The sequence below is a fragment of the Brassica napus genome, chromosome C9, assembly GCF_020379485.1.
Source record: "Brassica napus cultivar Da-Ae chromosome C9, Da-Ae, whole genome shotgun sequence".
NCBI classification, from domain to species: Eukaryota; Viridiplantae; Streptophyta; class Magnoliopsida; order Brassicales; family Brassicaceae; genus Brassica; species Brassica napus.
Genome location: NC_063452.1, coordinates 26,108,025 through 26,132,039, shown reverse-complemented (window position 1 = coordinate 26,132,039; position 24,015 = coordinate 26,108,025). Strand labels below are relative to the sequence as shown.

At 40.4% G+C, this 24,015-nt stretch overlaps 5 protein-coding genes across 16 annotated transcripts; 4 read left to right on the top strand and 1 right to left on the bottom strand.

The window, feature by feature from the left end:
* The first annotated feature begins 5,454 nt into the window (after window positions 1-5,454).
* LOC106417682 (protein NIM1-INTERACTING 2-like) lies at window positions 5,455-6,273 on the top strand. Its single transcript, XM_013858459.3, has one exon. The coding sequence runs from the start codon at window positions 5,843-5,845 to the stop codon at window positions 6,206-6,208; it is 366 nt and encodes a 121-aa protein (XP_013713913.1). The 5' UTR covers window positions 5,455-5,842; the 3' UTR covers window positions 6,209-6,273.
* A 1,210-nt stretch (window positions 6,274-7,483) lies between these two features.
* Window positions 7,484-9,624, bottom strand: LOC106418616 (dihydrolipoyllysine-residue acetyltransferase component 4 of pyruvate dehydrogenase complex, chloroplastic). The gene is made up of 6 exons (XM_048768701.1): window positions 8,672-9,624; window positions 8,411-8,602; window positions 8,219-8,306; window positions 8,063-8,133; window positions 7,898-7,981; window positions 7,484-7,792 (listed from the first exon to the last, which is right to left on the bottom strand). Exons 1-6 carry the CDS (start codon window positions 9,548-9,550, stop codon window positions 7,688-7,690), a joined length of 1,419 nt encoding a protein of 472 aa, XP_048624658.1. The 5' UTR covers window positions 9,551-9,624; the 3' UTR covers window positions 7,484-7,687.
* Window positions 9,625-9,780: 156 nt separating this feature from the next.
* On the top strand, window positions 9,781-15,703 carry LOC106418155 (serine/threonine-protein kinase prp4). Of its 3 annotated transcripts, XR_007328793.1 has the most exons (14): window positions 9,781-10,198; window positions 10,646-11,813; window positions 12,191-12,405; window positions 12,562-12,630; window positions 12,815-12,899; window positions 13,061-13,217; window positions 13,334-13,625; window positions 13,703-13,817; window positions 13,928-14,091; window positions 14,163-14,237; window positions 14,325-14,730; window positions 14,953-15,021; window positions 15,305-15,348; window positions 15,456-15,703. XR_007328793.1 is itself a non-coding variant. In XM_048768699.1 (12 exons), exons 1-12 carry the CDS (start codon window positions 9,869-9,871, stop codon window positions 14,511-14,513), a joined length of 2,766 nt encoding a protein of 921 aa, XP_048624656.1. In that variant the 5' UTR covers window positions 9,783-9,868; the 3' UTR covers window positions 14,514-14,617. The 3 variants fall into 3 exon arrangements, 2 of the variants coding, with proteins under 2 accessions (XP_048624655.1, XP_048624656.1); XM_048768699.1 differs by lacking the exons at window positions 14,953-15,021; window positions 15,305-15,348; window positions 15,456-15,703 and having other exon boundaries at window positions 9,783-10,198; window positions 10,646-11,535; window positions 11,629-11,813; window positions 14,325-14,617; XM_048768698.1 differs by lacking the exons at window positions 14,953-15,021; window positions 15,305-15,348; window positions 15,456-15,703 and having other exon boundaries at window positions 14,325-14,891.
* A 2,200-nt stretch (window positions 15,704-17,903) lies between these two features.
* LOC106418157 lies at window positions 17,904-19,542 on the top strand. Its single transcript, XM_013858815.3, has 5 exons — window positions 17,904-18,406; window positions 18,485-18,578; window positions 18,662-18,699; window positions 18,802-18,937; window positions 19,022-19,542. Exons 1-5 carry the CDS (start codon window positions 18,089-18,091, stop codon window positions 19,429-19,431), a joined length of 996 nt encoding a protein of 331 aa, XP_013714269.1. The 5' UTR covers window positions 17,904-18,088; the 3' UTR covers window positions 19,432-19,542.
* A 258-nt stretch (window positions 19,543-19,800) lies between these two features.
* Window positions 19,801-23,446, top strand: LOC106417124 (serine/threonine-protein phosphatase 2A 65 kDa regulatory subunit A beta isoform). 10 transcript variants are annotated; one of them, XR_007328794.1, is made up of 13 exons: window positions 20,084-20,399; window positions 20,906-21,152; window positions 21,246-21,358; window positions 21,458-21,537; window positions 21,665-21,806; window positions 21,896-21,976; window positions 22,085-22,189; window positions 22,274-22,456; window positions 22,564-22,656; window positions 22,762-22,863; window positions 22,955-23,021; window positions 23,119-23,178; window positions 23,256-23,446. XR_007328794.1 is itself a non-coding variant. In XM_022706517.1 (13 exons), exons 1-13 carry the CDS (start codon window positions 20,355-20,357, stop codon window positions 23,286-23,288), a joined length of 1,389 nt encoding a protein of 462 aa, XP_022562238.1. In that variant the 5' UTR covers window positions 20,084-20,354; the 3' UTR covers window positions 23,289-23,446. The 10 variants fall into 10 exon arrangements, 7 of the variants coding, with proteins under 7 accessions (XP_048624660.1, XP_022562238.1, XP_022562242.1 ...); XM_022706517.1 differs by having other exon boundaries at window positions 22,724-22,863; XM_022706521.1 differs by having other exon boundaries at window positions 22,724-22,863; window positions 22,955-23,025.
* Window positions 23,447-24,015: the final 569 nt, after the last annotated feature.

The following is a 24,015-nucleotide window of genomic DNA, read 5'->3' as shown; positions in this document are numbered from 1 at the left end:
TATATGTGCTAGTTATCTACAATTTTTTTATGGATTTATATTAATTATGACAAATATAAAGAACATAGTGTAAATTGCAAATAATTTTGAAGTTTTTTTTTTAGAGAAGAACACCTTGAAACTTCAAATATAGAGTTTGCCAAACTCTATAATAGAGAGTCTTTTTGGAGATGATTTGAATAAACCAGTAACATGATTTTAAAAATGATAATACCAAATGACAGATGTGACAGATGTGACCCAGACATGACAGAGTCACATGACAAATGTGACTGAAAAGGATACAAATGATAAGGAGTGGCATCTGGTGGGTAACACGCAAAAAGCCTCTCCAAAACGTGTCTTGAAGCAGAGCAACAACACCGGGATGGCTCCAAGTTCTCCATCTCGCTTCCATTTACTCAGCGAGGTTGAGGATGATGTAGAAGAAGGTGAGGTTGAGACCAGCAGTGCCGAAGAAGAGGAAGCAGAGTCTTCTGAGGCAGATGTGGCAAAGAAAATGCCTAAGGAAGATCCTAAGCCACAACAGAACACAAACACTAAAAAGGAGAAACAGAAAAATATGGCAGCTGAGATCCAACATGGAAAACAGAACGACAAGAAGAGCACCAATCAAACACGAAACAAAAATGCCTCCTCACGGAGGCACTAATATGATGATATCTTTATTTGCGTGGAACACCCGGGGCTTCAATAAAAAGCGCAAACATCTTTATCTACGTTCTTGGTTACAATCTGCAAAACCGTCCTTTGTATGCTTAATTGAAACTCGTGTTCAAGAGGGTAATTCAGAGGCAGTTGTCTCTACTTCTCTTCCAGGCTGGAAGTTTCTCAACAATTATGACCATCATCGACTTGGAAAAATCTGGGTCTGCTGGTCAGGAAATGTTAATGTTACAGCCCTTTACAAAAGTGCTCCAATCATCACCGTTTGGGTGACTTTAGACACAGGAGAGAAGTTCCTATGCACTTGTGTGTATGCTTCGAATTATCAGGCTGAGCGTCAGCGTCTCTAGTCGGATTTAATTCAAAATAATGTTCAGTTCGCCTCCTTTGGAGTTCCCTGGATCGTTATGGGCGATTTCAATGAAATCCTCTTTTCTACACAGCGCTCCACAGCCGCTAGAACTCGAAACCAAAGCGGTATGATAGCTTTTCAAGACACAGTTGCTGCGTGTAGTCTTACAGACCTGCCTTTTCTTGGCTCGATGTTCACTTGGATTAATAACCAATCTAAAAATCCTGTAGCCAAGAAACTTGATCGCGTTCTCGTCAATGATGAATGGATGAACCAGTTCTCTCAATCATACGCCAAGTTCGAGTCCTCTGGAATATCTGATCATGCTTGGTCTAGAGTGTTTTTGGAATCTGAGCCGTTGGGAAGAAAATTCCCTTTCAAGTTCTTCAATTTCCTTGCGGATCACCCTGATTTCCTTGCTTCAGTCTCTGACACTTGAAACCAAACTGAACCCATCTACCATTCCCGATCGGCCCTGTATATCTTCAGTAAAAAGTTGAAGCTTCTGAAGCCAGTTCTTCTCCATCTCAACAAAACTAAGTTTGGTGATATCCCACGGAAAACAAAAGAAGCTTTTCAGCACTTGTGCGACAAGCAAGCTCATGCTTTATCAGACCCGAGCTCCTCCTCATTTGATGCGGTATCAGCGGCCACATAACACTGGAATCACTAGGCAGTAATAGAGGAACGTTTCTATCTGCAAAAATCTCGTATCACCTGGCTCAAATTTGGCGATCAGAACACATTTTTTTCATAAAATTGTGTAGAGTAGAACCACGTTCAATGCGATCAGGCGTCTGGTCTTACTCTCTGGTGAGATTATTACAGATCCTCAGGCAATAAAAGTTGCAGCAGCGGATCACTTCGCCCAGTTCCTCAACACGAATGTGGCATCCACTCATGAGGATAATGCAGAGAACTTTTCGAACTTGATCGAGTTTTGTTGTCTTGCTCATACGGTTGAGTTACTGGTTCACCCGATTTCTGAAGCAGAGATCAGAAATGTGCTCTTCTCCATGCCGGCAAACAAAGCGCCTGGACCGGACGGTTATCCTGTTGAATTCTATAAAGCTGCATGGCCTGTAATCAGCAAAGATTTCATTACTGCGGTACAATCTTTCTTTCTTTATAGTTTCCTACCGAAAGGAGTGAATGCCACGATCTTAACCCTCATACCAAAGATTCAAGGTGCAGAAACCATGAAAGATTTCAGGCCCATCTCTTGCTGCAACATTCTCTACAAGGTTGTATCCAAGGTCTTGGCCAATCGTCTGAAGGTCTTACTCCCATAGCTTATAGAACCGAACCAGTGTGCTTTTGTGAAAAGGAGACTCATGCTGGAAAATGTACTCCTGGCCACTGAACTCGTCAAGAACTACCACAAAGACTCGATTGGATCTCGCAGCGTCTTGAAACTGGACATATCAAAAGCCTTAGATACGGTCAAATGGTCATTTATTGAGGACACGCTTAGAGCAATGCATATTCCAGAGCAATTTATTCACTGGATCCATGTATGCCTCTCTACTGCTGCGTTTTCAGTATCAGTGAATGGTGAACTGGAGGGTTTCTTTCCGAGTGCGAGGGGTCTGAGACAAGGTTGTGCCCTATCTCCGTATCTATTTGTTATAGCCATTAATGTGCTCTCCCTGGCGCTTAACAAATCTGCTGCTTCAGGAAACATTGGTTACCACCCTACTTGCTCTCAAATCAACCTCACTCACTTGAATTTCGTGGACGATATCATGGTTTTCACTGATGGCGAGCCTAGCTCCTTACAAGGCATTTTCTCTGTTCTGAACGACTTTGAAAGCTGGTCAGGTCTTGCTATAAGCCCAGTCAAATCAGCAATCTACATGGGAGGGAAAATTTACCAATGTTTCCTTGATGAGGTGAATCGACTAAGCCTCCCAATTGATACTCTATCGATACGATACCTGGGTCTCCCACTCACGACAAAGTCCATGACGTGTGATGACTATGAGCCTCTTATAGATCGTATTCGCTCTAAATTTCTTTCGTGGATAAGTCGAGCCCTCTCATATGCGGAGCGACTGCAGCTTATAAACTCGGTGATTGTAAGTATTACAAACTTTTGGAGTTATGTTTTCAGGTTAGCGAAGCGTTGTCTTGAAACCATTGAGAGCATGTGTAGCGCTTTCCTTTGGTCTGGTACGCCTAACTCTACTGGGAAAGCCAAAGTGGCATGGGATGAAGTTTGTATGCCTAAGGTAGAGGCAGGTTTGGGAATTCGCAGGCTGGTTGATTCATCAAAAGTTTTTGCTTTGAGTTTGATATGGCGCCTTATCACCAACTCAGGCTCATTTTGGGTTGCTTGGATTCGCACAAACCTGTTACGTAATCGATGTTTCTGGGATGTTAAGGACACACAAACAGGTTCTTGGATCTGGCGTAAGCTTCTTAAGCTATGCCATCAAGCAGCTATGTTCCTAAAGTCTGAAATTGGCAAGGGAGAGGATACTTTATTTTGGTATGATAATTGGTTGAATATGGGGAAACTAATTGATATTGCAGGTGACTCGAGCACTATGTTGTTGGGTATTAGCAGATATGCCACAGTCGCCGACGCAGCTTCGTCTGGGCAATGGAACATCAGAAGATGTCGCAGCTGTCACCTACGGGCGATGATAGCTGCCATCAACTCTGTTCCACCTCCGGTAGAGGATGCAGGCGGTGATTGTGTGCTTTGGAAACATGGAGATAGTGACTACAAACCTGGGTTCTCATCATCCAGAACATGGGATCAGCTTCGAGTCACCACAATGCAGTGGAATGGAGTAAAGTTATATGGTTCTCAGAAGCAATCCCACGGTTCTCGTTTATAGCGTGGCTTGCCGTGCGAAACAGGCTTTCAACAGGTGATCGAACTCGAGCATGGGGGGAGGTGCAGGTTTGTAGGCTCTGTGGCGAGCCTGACGAAACCCGTGACCACCTTTTCTTTGTCTGCCCGTACTCCTATACTGTCTGGACTGATCTGACTGGATGTCTCCTCCCTCTGCAGAGCCCGGACTGGAGCATCACCATGAACACCCTGCTATCTCCTCGACGTAACAAGGTTGACTCATGCCTGCTTCGGTAGGCAATTTAAGGATCAATCTGCTTACTTTGGAGAGAACGCAATCGACGTAAGCATAACAACCCGTGGAACTCGCCTGCTCAGGTCGTGAAGTCTATAGACATGACCATTTGTAACATGATCTCTTCCTTTCAATCCAGAAATGTTGAATTTACTAGTCTTCTCGTGCAGAGATGACTAGGAGAAAAATTGAGTTGATGTATTGTACTGGCATCTCAAGAATTTTCGTATTGTAAACTTTTTTTTTTGTTGATATATAAATTTAACATTTCAAAAAAAAAAATGATAATACCAATATCATCAATTAAGTTGTTTATATTATAAGAGAGTCTTTTCTCTCTCTTTGCTCTACCATCTCTCTAGAAACCTCTTAGATCTGAAAATCGTTTTCGGTGACCGGTGGTTTTATCGCCGCCGGTTACCAATCTCTTTTTGTTTTTTGATGTAAAATACTTACTCGATCTATAGATCGATTTGTTTGCTTCGCTTTGGCGAATTTTCACTTCGCGTTGGCGATTTCTCTTTTCGCGTTTGGCGAGCTTTTGAGGTGTTAATCCCAATCAAATCGGAACTGATTATCACTCTTATGTTTCTTTCCGATATTTATTGAGTATATATAAAGATCCCCCCTTTCACAACTAATATTAATCCCGTTTGCTTTTGAGCTGGGTTCTCTCCTTCTGTGGTTTGCTCAGATCCCTTTTCTACGGGTGTAAAGCTCACTCTTTTAAAGCTATTTCTTAGCATATGAGTGACGTATCACGTATGAAAGGAATGATGGAGATGTTGGTTTATCTTGATCGTTGTATGAGGGATTTAGTAGAGTTGGCATCTTTCTTGACTGAAGATGGTCCAATAAAAAATCTACTCTAATTCGATTAAGTTTTCCATGTGGTCAAATAACCAGAGATTGTTGGGGTCTCAACTTGGAGCAACGGTTATGGTGGAAGGGTAAGCTTAGAAAGTACAATCCATGGCAACAATCGACGTGTTTGAACAAGAGAAAGAAAGCTCCGCCGGTGAGAAGACGGTTGGACGTCATCGGAAACATGAAGTATGCCGGAGAAGCTGGAATTTTCAAGATGGAAGTCTCTTTGTTGACACGTGTTCTTGTTGTAATATAGTGTTTACACGTACCCTCTCTATAATGTGCGTGTTGCCTTAATATTGTACTCATCTAAACTTATGGGAATTAATAAAATCTAAGGTTGACAAAAAAAAAAGAGTTGTTTATATTATTCGGAAAACCAGTGCAAATAACGCGTTTTTTTTGTTTTGAAATAATATTCGAATAAGACATTATGAATAAAATATTCGCAATAGTACTTTTTTTCCACGTTAACCACTACACAATTCACAAGGCCTTGGTCTTTTCTAATGTTGTCTAGAAGTTCTTGGTCTTACTTATATAATAAAATGATACGATCTTCTATTATAAAAATAAGCCGAACCAAATGTTCCACACCCATGACTTCCATTATTCAAAAGTCCATTTACAGGCTACGTCATGGAGCTTATGCTTCAACGTCTCAACAATGATGTCATCATTAATCCTCATTAATCCGTACCGTTCATTTTATTTTGCCGTTGACCATATGGACCGTTCAATGTTAACACCGACGGGCCTATAAAGAGTATCTTCATAGTTTAACAAAATAAATATATCAGCAAAATAAGTATTTTCCGGTCTGAACTGTACGACGCCGTTGAAGTTTCTTGTGCCTAACATGAGCTCGGAGATGAAAGAGGAACGCCGCGAAGAAGATAACGGTAAAGCTTGTGGTGATGAGTACAGAGGGAAATCGTCAACAGAAGTTGTACGTACGGTGACGGAGGAAGAGGTGGATGAGTTTTTCAAGATATTACGGAGACTACACGTGGCGACACGGACTGTGGCGAGAGTTAACGGCGGTGACGCTGAACGTGAGTTACCTTCTAAGAAGAGGAAACGGATTCAGAGTCTTGGCCTGAGGAGCTCATTGGATACCAACGAAGTTCAAGATGGAGAATCAGATGGAATAAATCGGGTCGGGCTACGGAATTTGGGTTTGGATCTTAACTGTCAACCGGAAACCGAAGCAGTTAAAATGTAATCCTTCTTCATAACTAAAATATTGTTCCAGTAATCTATTTTCAATATAACTAAAATATTTTTTTATTAGGTGGTTCTAAAAAAAGTACTAAAATATTATCCAAGTTCAGATTCTGCTCTTTAATCGATTAGAAAAGTTATAGAATGAGACTTACGTCGTGTAAAATGATTCATATAATCATGAATTTTTGTCGGCCAAAAATTTCATTTGAAGAACCCAATCATATAATGAAAAATAAGACCCAATTATGTGAAACACCGACAATATATAATTTTTTTTCAGAAAAAAAAACACCAATAATATATAAATGATGATTTTAGAATAATGTTAATAAATTTCAGTGATGATGAACATTTTTTTTTCCGTCAAATAACTCAAGAGAGTAGAGAGAGAAAGTAGATTGGGTCCGGCGAGCGGCCGGCGCGTGAGCGTGCGTGCCGTCGCCGGAGCTCCTCGAGCTACCGTAAAAGATGTTGGTCCTTCGCTTCTCTTTCGTTTCTTTTGACATCCGTCTTGCCTGAGCTCTAGTTCAGGTCCCATCCGTGGCGGATCTGTTTCTGGAGTAAAGGCGCGGTCGTGTGGAGGTTCGGCACAGTGAAGCTAGTCGTCTTGCCAGTTGATGTTTCGTGTCCGGGAGGTGGAGGCTCCTACAGCTCTGTCACCGCCAGTCCTTGTCTCCGGGAGGTGGAGGTTTCTTCAGCTCCGTCGTCGTCGGTTTTGTCTCCAGGGGTGAAGGCTCTCTCAATCTTGCGTCGCCGGCTTTAGGTGTTTCAGTTCGTTGGATCGGTTTTGGATCCCGCTTGTTGTTCGTGTGTGGTTCTCGGTTCGTGGTTCCAAGTGGTTCACGGTTTTGTTCAGTCGGATGAGATCTCGATTGGATCGATGAAGCTCTCCGAAGTGAAGACAAATCGTTGAAGAGAAGAGTTGGTTTCGATGGAGGTTCACAGTGGTGTAGCTCCGGCGACGGTCAAGTTGAGGCGGAAGAGACGCGTGTCATCCTGACGGTGTTGATCTTTACACGTGTCCAGCCTCCTTGACGCGTGGGCCTACCGAAATCATCTAGTTTCTTTTGTTTTGGGCCACTTATAGAGTTTTGGGTTTGTTTTGGGCCACTTGTAGAGTTTTGGGTTTTCTGATGTTTGTTTTGTTGGGCTTCGGCCTTCTAGTTAGGTTTGCTCCCGTTTTATTAATATTAAAAACTTGATGGAAAAAAATAAAAATTCAGTGATGAACTGATGATAGATAATGGGCGGCGTCTACTGAAATGATTACTCCGGGAAAACCATTTCAAAGCTGAAATTATTTGTGTAAAACCCAAAATGATTACTCCGGGAAAACCAAGACGCAAGACAGGTCTAAAACTACAGATACATGTGAACCAATCTGCAAAAGAAAGAACAGGACTAAGAACAGTGTAACAATCAAAACACTACTTCTTTTTGTTTACTTGAGAAAAAAAAAACGGCTCATTGACTTCTACTACAAGGTCAAGCTATCTGGATTCTCAACGATCTTTGCAAAGGTTTGAAGGAAAGCAGCCAAATCAGCTCCGTAGACAATACGATGATCTGCTGTCACATTCACCTGGCAACACACAACAAAAGCCAAAGCTTATTTCTATTCACCAAACCCATGAGGCAGATTCTTGACAATCTTAATAAAAACCAACAAAGTCAAATTCAGGCTTACCAGCATTTTGTTTTTCACACTGAAGAACCCATCCTTATCAGCAACTACAGTTGGTTTCGAAGCTCCAACGGCCATTATAGCACCCTAGAGATTCGAGTTATAAACAAAGATAATTAGGCTGAGTTGTAATCCCTGATCTTGTTGAGACATTGAAATTTCATATACCTGTCCTGGAGGAAGAATAGCATCAAATCTATCCACTCCAAACATACCGAGATTCGATAAAGTGAAAGTTCCTGCATTGAATACACATGCATCCTTAGCTCAGCACATACACGCTTCTCGTTAAAGCATATGAACAGCTACTATTGAAGAAAGTACCAGAGTTGTATTCATGAGGTTGCAATTGCTTGCTTTTAGCTTTCCCCACCAGCTCTTTCCATTTTTCAGATAACAAGTACAAATCCAACTAAAAACAACCAACATGACTCGTACCAATCAGTAACCGTAGACTAAAACCGTGTTCAATCACAAAGCTACCTACTTTCTACATCTCTCCACTGCATTGATTACCTTATCAGCATCTTGTAGAACAGGCGTAATCAACCCGCCATTGATGGCAACAGCAACGGCAACGTTAATGTTACTATTGTAACTAAAACTCTTTCCATCTTTGCAGCTTGCGTTCACCACAGGATGCTGAGCAAGAGCCATCCCTGCAGCTTTAGCCAATAAAGCAGTCATTGTCACACCCTTTGGCTTCACCTGAAAAAAAAAAAAAAGAGATTAACATTTGCTGATACGAGTTTTAGAACAATGTATATGCGTTTTCACCTTCTCGTAGAGTGCGTCGAGTGCATCAGTGTTCACTGGGTAACCAACACGGAAGGTTGGAACGGAGAGGCTCTCAATCATGTTTTTGGATACTGCTGATTGCATTGCTGTGAAGGGGACGATGCTGGCGTCAGGTAATAGAGGAGGCGAGCTAGTGGTGGTAGCTTTAGCTGTTGGTGCTGGTGCAGCTGCAGGAGAAGGAGGAGGAGGCGGTGGTGTCACGGTGGGAGCTATACCAGCCGCCGCCTCCACGTCGGAAGCCGTGATCCTACCGAATGGTCCAGTTCCTGCAACGGATCCGATATCCACTTTGTGCTGCTTCGCGAGCTTCTTAGCATGCGGCGTCGCTACGGTTTTCCTCGGACCATCTGACGCCGCTGCCGCCGGAGCGGGGGATGAAGTAGCTGGAGGAGGAGATGGAACAACGGCGGAGGAGGAAGGTTTCGAGGCGGCTTTGTTCTTAGCTTCTTCGATTTCAGCCTCAGTCTCGGCCAGCAATCCGATTGCAGCGCCTACCGGAGCTGTTTCTCCTTCTCCAACGACGATCGCGGCGAGATAACCGTCGTAGAAGGTTTCTACATCCATATCAGCCTTATCGGACTCAACGACGACGACACTCTCTCCTTTGGCGAGTTTCTCGCCTTCGGTTTTGATCCAGGAGACGATTTTGCCTTCCGTCATGGTGGAGGATAGCGCCGGCATGAAAATCTCGCGAATCTTGGATCGGACCGTCATTACTCTGCGGTGAGAAAACGGAGAGCAGAAAACGACGCGGCGGAGGGAAGGGATGGGAGCCGGGGAGACGGAGGAAGCGAATGAAATGGTGGATTTGGGATTGGATAGCGAAGCTGTTGATAAAAACGAAGAAGAAGCCGCCATTGTTGCTATTCGATAAATCACAGTGAGCGAGATCTGAGAGATTTAGAGGAGTGAAGTGGACGGACGGAGAAGACGAGGTGGACGTTCGTTAAGCGTCTTCAGCTACACGTTGGCCTCGTTGTACCAATTGGTATTTAGTAACCGGATAATTAAACCATCTTATTTCAATTTAAAATTCCGGTTTTGTTAAACCATTTGTGGCAGTGCCTATATCTGCTAACTAATTCCCGAGTCGCGTAACTCTCGTAGCTAGGGAGAAAGAGGGGAAAACAAGCCAACTGATTCCTATTGAGCACAAACCCTAATTTCGACGATCTGATGGAGAACGACAAGCAGATCGAATCTCACCACCGCAAGCACCACCGTTCGTCTTCACCGTCCGACGAGGCCGATAAATCATCGAAGCGGCACAAGCACCGTCATCACAAGCACCACCACAGGCGCCATCACCGGCATCACCGTGATAAGAAGGGCGACGATGAGACAGAGCTGATGGATGTTACTCCGATTGGAGTTAGTCACGGCGGTGAGGATGACGTTGAGGAGGGGGAGATTCTAGATGAAGAAGGGCTCGCCAATGTTAAGACGCCAGATTCCGACGACGAATCAGGAGAAATCAAATCCGATCAATTTCAAGGCTACCATCTGGTCTGTTCCAATCGCTCTTCTTACGTCTTTTTGCTCATAAATTTCCTGTTTATTTGGCTTAAATTCTGTTTGGATGCTGGGATAAGAATGATCTGATTGATACCTGAGATTTTTCCATACGCAACTTGTTATACACCTCAGTATCCAAACATCATTTATGCCTTTATGGTTTTATATCAAGCTGAATTTTCCGTTTTATGATAAAAGTTTTGGTTTTTGAGAGTATTCTCTTTAGATAACGTGAGTGTTTCAATGCATATCTAAGAAAGAAGTTGCACTAGGCGTTCAATGGAGACTGATGGCGTTCCCTTGATTTGTAAGAACTGGTTTCGTGATTATGTAGATGCTTTTTTCATTTTTTTTTTGTCATGTATGCTCATGAATTTTGTATCTCATTTATCTCCTTTTCTGATAAATTTTCCGAAAATCTTGTGGCTGTGCTTGCAGCCTGTCGATGGGGTTTCTGGTGCTCGGAATGCCGAGACTTCTAATGGTGTTCTAACTCGTGAATCTGAAAGGAAGGACAAGAGGTGGTATAAAGAGTATGGAGGTCCTTCAGACAGAGTTGGTAAGAGAAGTGATGATAATGGGAGGAGCTCACTTTCTTTGGAAAACTCTGAGTCTGAGGAGAAGCGTAAGAATAGTAACTGGTCACCGACAAACCGCAGGCAGTCTAACGAAGTCCGTGCTCGGAGTAGGTCTAGGTCACATGATCGGGAGAGGGAAATGTCAAGATCAAGGCTTGTTGCGGCGGATGAGTTTCCGGTCAGAGGGAGACATCATGATCCGAGTAGGGATTATCTATATGACAGAGTTGAAGCAGGGAGAACTGAGGACAATTATTATCGACGTGGGCGATATGGGGAAGATGACAGGCAATATGGTCGAGAAATCTTGGAAAGAGAAAGAAGTAAGGAGAGGGATATGGTCCGGGAGGGAAGCATACGAGATAAAGATTCAGAAAGAAGTAAACGGAGAGAGAGAGATAGTGAACGTAGAAAGGAAAGAGAACGAGGGAGTAGGAGGGAGATTGAGGCTGAGCGTGAAAGGCTAAAAGACTATGAACGGGAGCGAAGCATTGATAGGGATAGGAGAAGGGAAAGGGAAAGGGAAAGACGAGGTAGGAGCAGTGATATGGATAGGAGAAGGGAGAGGGAAGACGATTATGTTCGAGACAGAGACAATGAAAGAGGTAAGAGTAGAGATAGAACAAGGTATGAAAGTAGAGAGAGGAAGAGAGAAAAGGAAAGGGAGAATGACAAAGATAGGGACAAAGGAAGAGAACTCAAGACTGATACCGAGAAGTATAAAAATGTTGATGTGGACAACGGGGAAAGGTATTCTCTCAATAGTCCTAACCCTTGTGAATATTTCATTACAGATGATAAAGCTTTGTTATATTGTGTGGCTCCTAACTATTTTGCGATCAGGTCCAGAAATGAGGATGCTCAAAATGATAATGACGAAGGAATTATATGGAAATCTCCGGAGGAAGAAGAAGAAGAACTAAACAGAATCAAGGAGGAGAGTAGGAAGCGAATGGAAGCCATACTGGAGAAATATAAGAAGAAGCCCGATCAGCAAAACGAACTTTCTTCGCAGGATAAGGGGAAAGGTAATTCCCCATCCTTCATTGCAATCATTATGCATAACGACTTAAGCATGATGGTTCAGATTATTTGTTTAAGTATGGACCTTGGTACTGTGGTTGGAGTTGTAAATAAAAATTTTCATCGGCCCGCTTTTATTTGGTTGTTAAGATGTAGTTCTTGAATCTTGGAAGTCACTTGCGTGTTGTGTATCAGACGACCCCTTAGGTTAACAAGAAACCTGTTCCTCTCAATTTGGAATGCGTGAATGGCTCTTTAGCAGAAAATCTGCAGTTAGTTTTCAGTTGATTTCGTTGACTGATTTCCACATGCACTTGTACAAAATTTGTTATTGAGATTTTCAGCTTCCAGGCAGTCTCAGTTAGTTTTCTGTTTGTGGCAGATGATGTTAAAGAAAATGGTGCTCCAGATTCGGCTTCTTCCTCTATTGTCATAGCTGCTAATGCTGATCCAGCCAAAGATAACTCGGACATTTATGCTATAGATAGTGATGTTGCCAAAACATCATTAACAACTGGTGCGCCACCTACTATGTTTGGAATTTCTCACCCAGAGAGGACTTTAGCTCCAGCAGGGCTTGGCGAAGGTAGCCCGAAGGTGCGTTCATAAATGAAATATTTTTGTTTCTGTGGTATTGGTTTCGTGTGTGGTTGTGAATATTTTTTTTCGTTTTATGTTTATATTATAATTGAATATATACATATATATAAATGTGGTGATGTTTCTCAATCTTATATAATTTTATGTTTCCAGAGTGAAAGATCAGCTGACATGTTTCATGATGATATATTTGGAGAGTCCCCAGCTGCTAATCAAAAAGTGGTATGTAAATTGAATTAGCTGGCATATTTTCATCTTATCGTTCAGTAGCCTTTATCATCTGAAATTTCTCTTATCGCCATGAATCTATTAGTCAGATCCTCAGAAAACCTTTTTTCATTTGTGTAATAGTTTTTTTTGTTATGGAAGGGTTTTTTGTTATGTAAGGTTTTTTTTTTTGTTATAGGACCACACGCGAGGGAAAGGTGATGGTGTTCCGATGGTAAGGAGCGGGCTTTATGATAATTGGGATGATGCAGAGGGCTATTACAGTAAGTTTGTTTTCTGTGTGTATTTAGCTACGTTCCTACTTATTAATACTAGTTCATAGTTTAAGTTTGTGACCATTTCATGCACCTTCTCACCTTTCCAACTCGTAGAAGCTCTTCTGTTAATTTTCATCTTAAAAATATGAGTCTCTTCTACTTTTTAGGCTATCAGTTTGGCGAGCTAATTGACGGTAGATATGAAGTCATTGCTACACATGGAAAAGGTGTCTTCTCTACTGTGGTTCGTGCTAAAGATTTAAAAGCTGGACCAGCTGAACCTGAAGAAGTGGCTATAAAAATTATTCGTAACAACGAGACAATGTAGGTGGTGCATTCTACACAGGCCCTGACTTTTACTTCGAGTTCTTTATGCAATATCTGTTTTTTTTTTAATATATATGCATTTGCGGCTCATTATTATATCTCATTTCGTTTAGGCATAAAGCTGGCCAGACTGAGGTGCAGATATTGAAGAAGCTGGCTGGTTCTGACCGAGAAGACAAGCGCCATTGTGTTCGTTTTCTTTTAAGTTTTAAGTATCGGAATCACCTTTGCTTGGTGTTTGAGTCGCTCCATTTGAATCTTCGTGAGGTCTTGAAGAAGTTTGGCCGCAACATCGGTCTTAAACTCTCGGCGGTTAGGTCTTATTCAAAGCAGCTATTCATTGCCCTTAAACACTTGAAGAACTGTGGGGTTCTTCACTGCGATATAAAACCTGACAACATGCTGGTCTGTTATACGTTTCTGTTGCTTTTTCATACTCTTAACTAGCTTTATAACAGTTGACAATTCCTCTGTTTGTCCAGGTAAATGAGAACAAAAACGTCTTAAAGCTTTGTGACTTCGGTAATGCGATGTTTGCTGGCAAAAATGAAGTTACGCCATATCTTGTTAGTCGTTTTTACAGATCCCCTGAAATCAGTAAGTTTAATTTGCAGTGAGAATTAACATATTTTTTGTTTAATAAGAGAATATTTTTATCTATTATTGCTAGAGAATATGTGATTAGAGCTTTTATTTTTTCATGGCAGTTCTGGGGCTCACCTATGACCATCCTCTGGATATATGGTCAGTTGGCTGCTGTCTATATGAGCTATATTGTGGGAAAGTTCTTTTCCCTGGCGCCACAAATAATGATATGTTACGCCTTCATATGGAACTGAAAGGCCCCTTCCCCAAAAAGATGCTTCGTAAGGTAAGCATTAAAGTAGAGAGAACTAGAACGAAGAACTTAATATGCTTGTACTTATGCTTTCGGTTCAACAGGGAGCATTTATTGATCAGCACTTTGATCATGACTTGAACTTTTACGCTACAGAGGAGGACAATGTTAGTGGAAAGGTAAAAAATCAGTCCTTATGTTTTCTCTGACACTTCGCAGTTTGAAATCAATTGACTATGAGTAATATGCTATATTTTTCTTTTCAGATGATGAAGAGAATGATCGTAAATGTAAAGCCGAAAGATTTTGGTTCAATTATTAAAGGTTACCCTGGTGAGGATCCCAAGATGTTAGCTCATTTCAGGGATCTCTTAGACAAAATTTTCATCCTTGATCCCGAGAAGAGACTGACTGTAAAACAGGCATTAGCTCACCCATTCATCACTAGCAAATGAAACTACGTTGCCGTTTTCTCTTCTCTGTTATATCAGGAAATGCTGTCCTCCTCTGTACATTATACATCTTAGTTTTAATTCGAGGTTCTAATCTTTGAACTGTCTCCATTTTCTTTCTGCTGCTTGAGTGCTTTGGTTACAATGTTGGCGTGGGTGGTGGTGTCTGGGTGGAGTTCTCACCGTTGGCGATTCTCAATGGGAATTTACTGGTTTTATTGTAAGACAACCTGCTAATGGAGCTTTCTTTTGTTATATTCCTGTGTAATCTCATTGCCGACTCTACTCATTGTAGAAATCTATGTTTGGAATTTGAATAAGGAGAGCGCCATTCTGAATCATATTTCAATTATATGGAAACCTTCTGATTATTATTTGTGATGTTGGATTGCATCATTTTCTCTTATGGTCTTTTTGAGGGCCTGATGTTATTTTTCTCCAGGACATCTACCTACCATGGCTTAGAGACAGTCCTAAAGTCTTTCAATGCTTTAAAGGCACACAGGAGAAGGTACAATGGTTGTTTATTGGTAGTAAACACTTTTGCATCTGCATTGGTCTATGGTTTGAACTTGGATGATACTGTTGCTTGAATAGGTTTTAGAGTTTGTCCTCCCTTTCTAACTGTGTTTGTCCGCAGTTTCTTTTGTGATGGTTCATGTTTTTCCTGAAATAGTTGTTTTTCTTCCTTATTTAGTTATCCTTTTTAATATGCAGTTTTCAATTTTTGTTTTTTCTGGTGTTTTCACGTGTTTACATATTATCTGATAAACTGTGTTATTGTCATTCCGGAGGTTTGCTTGGAGGAGAGAGCCGCGCAAGGAAACAAAATATGAAGGTATGGAGCTTAAATCATGTCTCCCTGATTTTTTCCAACTAGGCCTCTCTTTTTGTTCTATCTCCTTGTGGTTCAGTTCACTAATTGTGACTTATATCTGTTTTTAGGGCTGTACTCTCTCTCCTCCTGCAAGTTTGGTAAGTATGTCGCGCTTTGTGTGTTGTGTGCCTTCTCCTCTCATGATATGGCCATGTTTCACATTTTTGTCCATAGCATGGTAGAAGTCTTTAGAGTTTAATTTATTGATCGGTTCACTTTGGTGGACTAAGGTTAGTAGTTCGCAAGGGAAAAAATGAATTAGTTAACCTTTTCACTGGTTTTGGGAGTATTTCTTTTCATTGCACATATCGTCACTCTTGATTTCTGTTTTGATAACGTAGAAGTTTTGTCAGTGTAGAGGATGCGAGTAGGCCGATTCAGTTTTTGTTCTTGTTAGGGATGTTAACATAGGGTAAAATAACGCAGCCCAGCCCAACCTACAAATGACCCAACCCAGTTTATACCCAACTTACAAAAACCCATAAACATCAAAGTTGAAATCCAAACCAAAAAATAACCCAATATGGTATAGGTTACCCGCGGATACCCAAAGTATTATCTTATTTACTTTGAAGATCATGTAAAATATTAATATCATTAATGTGAGCTTTAATATATAAACAAGCTTTTGCAATTTTATAGAAAACTTGTTTTAGCGCAAAAACTCGTTTACGATTTTGGCGGAAAAATTCGCTTTTTCGGAAAAAAAAATATTTTGCAATTATAACCGGAAAACTCATTTTGCGGTTTTAGCTGTAAACATCGTTTTGATAGGAAAACTCATTTATAGTTTTAACGAGAAAACTTGTTAAGTTGTTTTTGTGGTTTTAGCGGAAAATTTTCTTTTTGCAGTTTTTGTTCTGTAATTTTTTTTTTTGTGGTTTTGGTTGGAAAACTCGATTTTTGCGGTTTGCGGAAAAAATAATCTTTCTGGTTTTGGCGGGAAAACTCGTTTTGCGGTTTTGGCGGAAAAACTTGTTTTTACGGTTTTGGCGGGAAAATTTGTTAGATTTTGGCAGGAAACCTGTTTTCGATTTTGGCGGGAACAATCTTTTTGTGATTTTTTTTGCGGAAAAACTCGGTTTTACGGTTTTTGCTAGAAAATTCGGCTAAGCGGTTTTGGCAGGAAAACTCAGTTTTGCGGTTTGGCGGGAAAACCTGTTTTTGATTTTTACGGGAAAACCCGCTTTTGCGGTTTTGGCGGGAAAACTCGGTTTTTCGGTTTCGGCGGGAAAACTCGTTTTTATTTTGACGGGAAAACTCGGTTTTTCGGGCGGGAAAACTCGTTTTTATTTTGACGGGAAAATTCGGTTTTTCTGTTTTGGCGGGAAAACTCGGTTTTTCGTTTTTGGCAAAAAAACTTGGTTTTTCGGTTTCGGCGGGAAAACTCGTTTTTATTTTGACGGGAAAACTTGATTTTTCGGTTTTGGCGGGAAGGCTCGGTTTTTCGGTTTCGGCGGGAAAAATCGTTTTGGCGTGAAAATTGGGTTTTACGGTATTGGCAGGAAAACACCTTTTGCGGTTTTGGCGGGAAAACTCGATTTTGCTGTTTTCAGTCGAAAAACTCGATTTTGCGATTTTAACGGAAAAACTCGATTATACGGTTTTTGCGGGAAATTTCAGTTTTTCGGTTTTGGCGGGAAAACTCTGTTTTTCGGTTTTGGCGGAAAACTCGGTTTTGTGGTTTCGGCAGGAAAACTTGTTTTGGTTTCTGTGAGAAAATTTATTTTACGGTTTCGGTGGAAAAAATTATTTTTTGGTTCTGACGAAAAAAAAAACATTTTTGCAAATTTTATATAATTTAATTAAAATGGTGAAAATCTATATATATAATTGAAAACCCATGGGCACATCATTACCTTTTGTATTTACCCAACATAAATATGAGTTTTAAAATTAATACCCATGGTTGACCCAATTAATCTTAGATGGTAAAAACCCAAGCCATTATTAGTGGGTTTGGGTAAACCTTAAGATCCCTAGTTCTTGTTAGTGCATAGGGAAGAAGTGAAGCTTTGATGTTTTATGTAGTAGATTGAGTCTGTAGAGCTTAATATTGTAGAGAGGTTATAGGAAGAAGATACAACTTTGGCGATGGTTGTGATATGAACTCGTGCCTTTTTATGGTTAGGTATGTTTTCTTTGTATTTGCTGTCTGTCTATACATTTCACTGTTGCCGAGAAGGAAAGAGTGATGTATGAATCGTTGCAGGGTACTTTTGTCTGTACTGCCAATGTCTAACTCAAGTGTAGTGACAGTATAATTCACAATCTTATTCATCAAACCATTGGGCATCTATGACAAAATTGGCCATCGCATATTGATGTGTGGTTTAACTCGGCTTCCATAAAACTTCGAGAGAGTAACGTAGGCTTGACGTTTTTTGGTCCGTAGTTAATCCGTTCCTGCATGTCACACGAGTTCATGTGCTTTATCCAATGTAACTCTCGGCGCATGCATGTAGCAGTCGAACGAGCTATTTTTCTACGACGGGTCCGGAACGGCGTATAAATAATTAATATCTTAGGCCTTTGGTCCGTTAAAGGCCTGTCGAGGTAATAGCGAGTCGACTTAAACGGCAACGTTACGCTCAAGTAAGAAAGACTATACGCCGTCGTTTCAAGGAGTCTCTCGAAGTCTCAAGTATAAATCACTCCTCCGAGTACGGTTGATACTGGATAATGCAGGGAACGGACGAGGATGATTCTGGTAACCTCACCGTCAGTGACATACCGACGTCATTCCCTCCACAACCCTCACACAAAATCGTTACAAATCCGCTGCCAGTTTCGCCGGAGTAGTCAAATCCCCACCGTCGATCTATGCAATCCACGACAGACAATGAACGGCTTCCAAATAAGAACACGAGACAGATCCATCTTATGCTTGGCTCGGCGGAAACCGGAGGCGGCGACAGTTGAGGTTGAAGATGATCCTCTCCAGAGCATCCTTCGGTATCTACTGTGGACAGCTGAAGCCGTGTACATACTATGGCTCTTCCTTCTTCCTTATGCTCCCGTTAGTGATTCCCTCCAACTTAAAACTTCATCTGGTATTGTACAAATCTTGTTTACTAAAAGTCTCTTTGATCAGCAGGGAGATCCAGTTTGGGCAATTAGTTCAGAGACGGTGAACTCTCTCTTGGGACTTTCGTTGAACTTCTTCTTTATCTTGCCTCTCACAAACTCAGGTCTGTTCAGCTTAAAGATTCTATGTTTCTCTGATCATTGTCGATTTTGTGATCTCTGATGTATAATTTTTCTGACAAAACAGTTGGTATTCATGTCCTAGAAGCTCCTGTTCTTCATCCTGTAAGTACTATTTAAGTAATGTTCACACTAGTGTTACTCTATTCAACGATCTGCTGAAAAATGTTTTCATTTTCTGTCTGAAAAACAAAAAAAAAAAAACAGATGGCTGAAGGGTTATTCAACTTTGTAATAGCTTGGACACTCATGTTTGCTCCATTGCTATACACAGACCGAAAGAGAGATCGATTCAAAAGCTCTCTTGACGTCTTATGGGGTCTCATGATGTTCCTCACAAACAGTAAGTAACACACACTTCTTACTTTTCCTTGTGATTTAGTTATTTACTTATAATATGATGATTTGATCTTGTGAATGGAAACAGCGTTTCTGATCCCATACGTGGCCATACGGCTCAATGACGCTGACCCAGATGATAAACCGAGCAAAAGGTCTCAACTTGGCGAAGCCATGACCAAAGGTGCGTCGGTAGTTGGTCTCACCGGTGCTACGGTGTGTCTGATATCTACATTGTGGTCTCTCTACGGTCGAGCAGATGGAGGTTTCGGTGGAATAATGGAAAGATGGCAGTATCTGATTGGTTATTTGGGATCGGAGAGACTAGCTTACGCGTTTATATGGGATATATGTTTGTACACAGTTTTTCAGCCATGGTTGATTGGAGAGAACCTGCAAAACGTGAAGAAGAGTAAAGTTGAGTTAGTGAGGTATCTTAGGTTTGTTCCTGTTCTTGGTTTGCTTGCATACCTTCTGTCTCTCAATCTTGACGACTGAGGCTTTTTATTAATTAGTTTAATAATTGTTACAAAATACACTACACATGTTCATATGTATGTAAGAATATTTATTTTGGCGACGTACTTTATCAAGTTTATTATTCCTCAAGTTGGAAAAGGTTGCCATCTGATTATTTTGAAAACTTCTTAAATTTGTTGATACTTTTCTCTGCGTTTCAAATTCAAATTTTACGAATAAAAATAAAGTCAAATGCAATCAATAAAAAAGTAAATTATAAAATCTATCAAAATTTTCTAAAAGAATATAATTTTTTCAACAAACAAGAAATAATTAAATTTGAAGTTTTGTCGTACAAAACACATCTCCATCTGATTATAAATTTTGATGGAAAAAGGAAAAGAAGAAGAAGCGAATGGGCCATTTCTTGATAAAACAGCCCTTTTAAAGAAGACTCAGCCCCGCTTAAATGGGCGCTTGAAGATGCTAGTCTAGTCGCGAGGAAAAAGCTTCCATTCTCTCTCCAGGTCTCGTCGTACTTCTTCATCGATAGATCGCGACCAACAATCGGTAAATCCTTTCTCATTTGACTCAGCTCTAAGAACAGAACAATCCAGATACTTACAATTGTTTATCATCTTGTCCTAAGGTTCTCGTCTGATTTGAAATTTTGTTTATTTATCTGTCAAAGGTATCGAAAGAGCCGCTCTACCCCATAACGATGATATCCAGCTAAGGCTAAATTCCATCAGACGTCTTTCCACGATTGGACGAGGAAGGAGCTGATCCCTTTCCTAAGCGAGAACAACGACGACGATGACGAGGTGCTGCTTGCGATGGCTGAAGAGTTGGGAGTGTTTATTCCTTACGTTGGAGGCGTTGAGCATGCGAATGTCCTGGGAGACTCTCTCGACGGTTGAGGAGACTTGTGTGAGGGAGAAAGCTGTAGAGTTGGGACGCAGATGAGGGAGAGTGACTTGGTTGATCATTTCTTACCATTGGTTAAGTTTAGACAACGAGGAGGAGGCTGAGTTAGTCTTCCTAGTGTTTTGGAGTAGGCTACCGATTATACGTCTGTAGTGGTTGGTCAAGGGTTGTCTGATATAATTAGTTTTCTTGCTTTGTGGCTATGTGTGTGAGCGTCCATCTTACTCTCTTTATGTTCATTGGTTTCAGTATTTTGTTTTTGATGCTATTACTTAGTTTTGTTAAGGTTACTGCGTTCCAATCCAATGTTCAAGAAACGGCTAGGCGGTGGTCAGGTGGCTTATAGAGGATTAATGTTTAGGCTGGGGCTTTTTTTTGGCAAATCGTTTCGTTCACACCGGGCGCGTAGACCAATTTTTAGAACTCTGGATCCTCCAGCAAATTCATTTTTAGTTGTTTGTTACCTTTCTCAAAGTAGTTGTCTTGGTTTGTGGTTGTGCGTGTGATCGTCCATCTTTTGTTCTCTTTACTAAAAACTTAGAATAGTGTATCGTTGAAACTGAAGATTTGACTCCCTGTTTAACAGAGACTTGCAGCTGGGGAGTGGTTCACAGCCAGAGTTTCAGCTTGTGGGCTTTTCCATATTGCATACCCAAGCGCCCCAGATACGTTGAAGACCGAGTTAAGATCAATATATAGCCAGCTCTGTTCAGATGATATGCCAATGGTGCGGAGAGCTGCAGCAACCAACCTGGGAAAGTTTGCTGCTACTATTGGATCAGCGCATTTGAAGACTGACATTATGTCTATGTTTGATGATCTTACTCAAGATGGTAATTTCCTTATCTGATGATTTGCTTCACACTCTTGGCTTTGCTTGTTAAAGCTTGTATTTCTTAATTTTCCATATTTTGCTCTCATATCAGATCAAGATTCGGTTAGATTATTGGCCGTTGAGGGTTGTGCTGCTCTTGGGAAATTGTTGGAGCCGCAGGATTGTGTCGCACACATTCTTCCCGTGATTGTTAATTTCTCTCAGGTGATTTTGTCTGTAAAACATATAGGTTTTTATCCTAATGATCCTTGGAAAAGTTACACTTATGAGATGCTTAATATTGGTACTTTTGTTACTGAGCAGGACAAGTCCTGGCGTGTGCGTTATATGGTTGCAAATCAGCTCTATGAGCTTTGCGAAGCTGTGGGACCTGAGCCTACTAGGTAAGAAGCTTTTTATTGTTAGACCTAAATGCTGCTTGTCTTTAGCCTCATGGGATAACATTAGTTTAATGTTTAATGTTTATTGATCCATCTTGATGATGCCCTTTACTTTACCTTATATATTAAGGACGGAGCTGGTGCCTGCATATGTGCGTCTACTCCGTGACAGTGAGGCTGAAGTACGCATAGCAGCTGCTGGAAAAGTTACCAAGTTCTGTCGGATCCTAAACCCTGAACTTGCTATTCAGCACATTCTCCCCTGTGTGAAGGTACATGCTTAAAAAAAAAAACACATTGTTCTCAAGTTCTTACATTAAATATTCCTATTACCAATAGGTTCTTGTAATTCAACCTGTAGGAGCTATCATCTGACTCTTCTCAGCACGTCAGGTCTGCATTGGCCTCAGTTATAATGGGAATGGCTCCAGTCCTGGGTAAGGTAAGAGCGTTTGCAAATATACAACATGTGTTTGACTCTACTGTGGTGGAAGATGTTCTTGGAGAAAGAAAGTTGCAGATTTTGACTTTACATTGATTTTCATTGCAGGATGCAACAATTGAGCATCTCCTTCCAATCTTTCTTTCTCTCTTGAAAGATGAGTTTCCAGATGTACGCTTGAACATTATCAGCAAACTTGACCAAGTGAATCAGGTTTGTTATTGACCATGCTACTCTTTTTAACTTGACTTCATCCTTCTTTGCTTGTTGATGATTCCAATATTTTATATTTGGCAGGTTATTGGGATTGATCTACTGTCACAGTCCTTGTTGCCAGCAATTGTGGAACTTGCTGAAGATAGACACTGGAGAGTAAGACTTGCTATAATCGAGTATATCCCTTTGTTAGCAAGTCAGTTAGGTGTTGGCTTCTTTGACGATAAGCTTGGCGCTCTTTGCATGCAATGGTTACAAGACAAGGTTTTCCTTTCTCTCTCTCTCTCTCTCTCTCTCTCTCAATCCTCTACTGGGGAAAGGGATTAGATTATCCAACAAATGAAACCCTTTTTTGCGGTTTCTCTCATCAGGTTCACTCGATCCGTGATGCTGCTGCAAACAATCTGAAGCGGCTTGCTGAGGAGTTTGGTCCTGAATGGGCAATGCAACATATAGTTCCTCAGGTTTGTCTACAATCTTAGCAACATAGAAAAAATTAGATTCAATTAAACGTTTTTAATTAATCTGCAGGTTCTTGAGATGATTAACAACCCTCACTATCTATACAGTATGACCATTTTGCGTGCGGTTTCTCTTCTTGCACCAGTGATGGGCTCAGAGATCACATGCTCTAAACTCTTGCCCGTGGTAATCACTGCATCTAAAGACAGGCAAGTTCTCACTGTAAATTAAGACTCATAATCATTGTACTTTAAACATCTTCAGTATAATAATAAACAAGTTTTTTTTTTAATTTACCAGAGTTCCAAACATCAAATTCAATGTCGCTAAAGTGCTTCAGTCCCTCATTCCAATAGTGGATCAATCAGTATGTAAACAATCTAACCAGTTGGAACATTCATTTGGTTTGCGCAAAATCCATATGGTTTTGTTTTAATTTTTGGGTTGGTGGTGAAATTTAAAAGGTTGTAGAGAATATGATTCGTCCAGGGCTTGTGGAGCTAAGCGAGGATCCAGATGTTGATGTAAGGTTTTTTGCAAACCAAGCTCTTCAATCTATTGATAATGTGATGATGTCTAGCTAAAGAAAACACACTTTTAGGTCTTGTCTGTCTCTGGCTGGTTTTCTGTTTGATGCCAAAGTTGTGAAATCTCGAGACTTTGTATCGTAAGTAGTGAGAGAGAACTCTTGTGTTCTGTTTTTATTACACGCTAAGTCTTGCAACTAGTGTGTTCACTTCTAATTTTGTTTTGAAAACTTCTCCAGTTAATGAACATTTTTCGCAGTGTGTATTTTTTCATTACAGCACACTAGGTAATTATCCGCGCTACGCGCTGCAGGATTTTTTTATTTTTTATTTTATTGTTTATAAAATATTTTCATTTTATAAATGAATAATTATATTAATATAAGTTTTGTATCTAAATATTTATAATCTAGACATATATTGTATTTTTTATATTTTGGTTATTGTATAATAATTATTTATTTGATATTAATCTTTAACAGATTAGCTTCCAAGTTAATTTCTTCGCACCTTTGCTCTCGAGCTGGTGGTGTAAGATTTCATTGTTTTTTTTTGGGTTTTAGGTTCCAGTTTGTGGTCTAAAAGACTCTAATACTATTTTCTTTCCATTCCATAAAATTATTTGTATTTTAAAATTTGTTTCAATGTAAATATCAGTTTTACATTTTTATATATTAAAAAATCAGTTTAATCCTTATTTTTACCTTTTGTATTGATCAAATAAAAAATAACGTGGACTTCTAATTAAAAATAATATAGAGAACTTAAGCATTTTCTTAATATGTTTTTTTTACAGCCGTCTTATAACCAGATTCATGTATTTGATCTTTATTT